Genomic DNA, 1230 nt, shown 5'->3' on the forward strand with positions numbered 1-1230 from the left:
GAGAGAGAGAGAGAGAGAGAGAGAGGGGGGAATAAAGAAACAGAAAGATGGAACTATTTCAGCTTCACTCACGCTTCAAACTTAACTCCCCCTCCCAGTCACTGCGCTTTTTCTCTCTATTTTTTGTTGTGTTTGGCCATTTCGACTACAATTTTCGAATCAGACACATCTTTTCGTAAAATTTCTGGTTTCTGGGATCCGACGATCATTTCTCCTTCTGCCTTATACTTGTCGCTCAAGATCAACGATGTTGTTAGCTATGATGATACTGATGATGGCTTCTTACACTTCGGCCTGTAAGTTAATATTAAGAAAAATAATACATTCTTCAGTTACAACACTGAATCTTCTCTTACGTTGCATATTTTAATCGTTGCAAGACGCATTATGCACACACGTACACACACACATACACACACGCACAGGTGCGCACGCACACACACATATACATACATATACCCAGATATATTTACATATTTATTCTTTTATTCTTTTACTTGTTTCCGTCATTTGACTGTGGCCATGCTGGAGGACCGCCTTTAGTCGAACAAATCGAGAGTTATTCTTTGTAAGCCTAGTAATTTATTCTGTCGGTACCTTTGCCGAACCGCTAGTTAAGGGGACGTAAACACACCAGCATCGGCTGTCAGGTGATGGTGGAGAGACGAGCACAGACACACACAAACATACCCCACCCACACACACACATACACACACATATTGCAGTTCATATTTGCATTTGTAAATATTCTTCCGGATATTGTGTTCATATATTGACCAATATATATGAACTGAGATGTACCACACCGATTATCGTTGCATTTAGATACTACAGAGAATGATTCGTCATTGATGCTTAGACCAAACTTTGCCTTTGTTAATATTTGTTTCAAGTTCTTCGGCTGTCTTTTACTTAAAATCATAGCCAGATTTGTGCTTATATCTTTTAATTCATTACTTTGAGCAATGGTCTGCAAATTTGCTTTGGCGATGCTAAAGATATTTTGGTGACATGGATTGTGTGTCACTATAAATGGTATGACCTATTCTTGTTTTCCTCATTTTTGGAGTTGCCCTAAGTTGTATGGATGTTTCTTTAGCTTTAGGAGTGTATTTGGAAACTGGAAGAAGCCCGTCGTATATATAAAGCTCAATTTAATTTTAATTTTTTATAAATTGATTTTAATTGAGTTTTTACCTGTAATTTTGGATTTTGTCCCTTATATATAT

At 37.3% G+C, this 1230-nt stretch overlaps 1 protein-coding gene across 2 annotated transcripts in view; it reads left to right on the forward strand.

The window, feature by feature from the left end:
• The first annotated feature begins 67 nt into the window (after positions 1–67).
• LOC106880709 (uncharacterized) overlaps positions 68–1230 on the forward strand; it is a 38110-nt gene continuing 36947 nt past the window's right edge. Inside the window, exon 1 of one of the 2 annotated variants that reach the window (XR_008266304.1) lies at positions 68–296. Coding sequence is in view for 1 of the 2 variants with exons in the window: in XM_014930785.2 (XP_014786271.1) it covers positions 248–296 (49 nt within the window). In the remaining variant the exon portion in view is untranslated. The remainder of the gene's footprint in view (positions 297–1230) is intronic. The other variant, XM_014930785.2, reaches the window with a different exon arrangement.

The sequence above is a fragment of the Octopus bimaculoides genome, chromosome 20 (assembly GCF_001194135.2).
Source record: "Octopus bimaculoides isolate UCB-OBI-ISO-001 chromosome 20, ASM119413v2, whole genome shotgun sequence".
NCBI classification, from domain to species: Eukaryota; Metazoa; Mollusca; class Cephalopoda; order Octopoda; family Octopodidae; genus Octopus; species Octopus bimaculoides.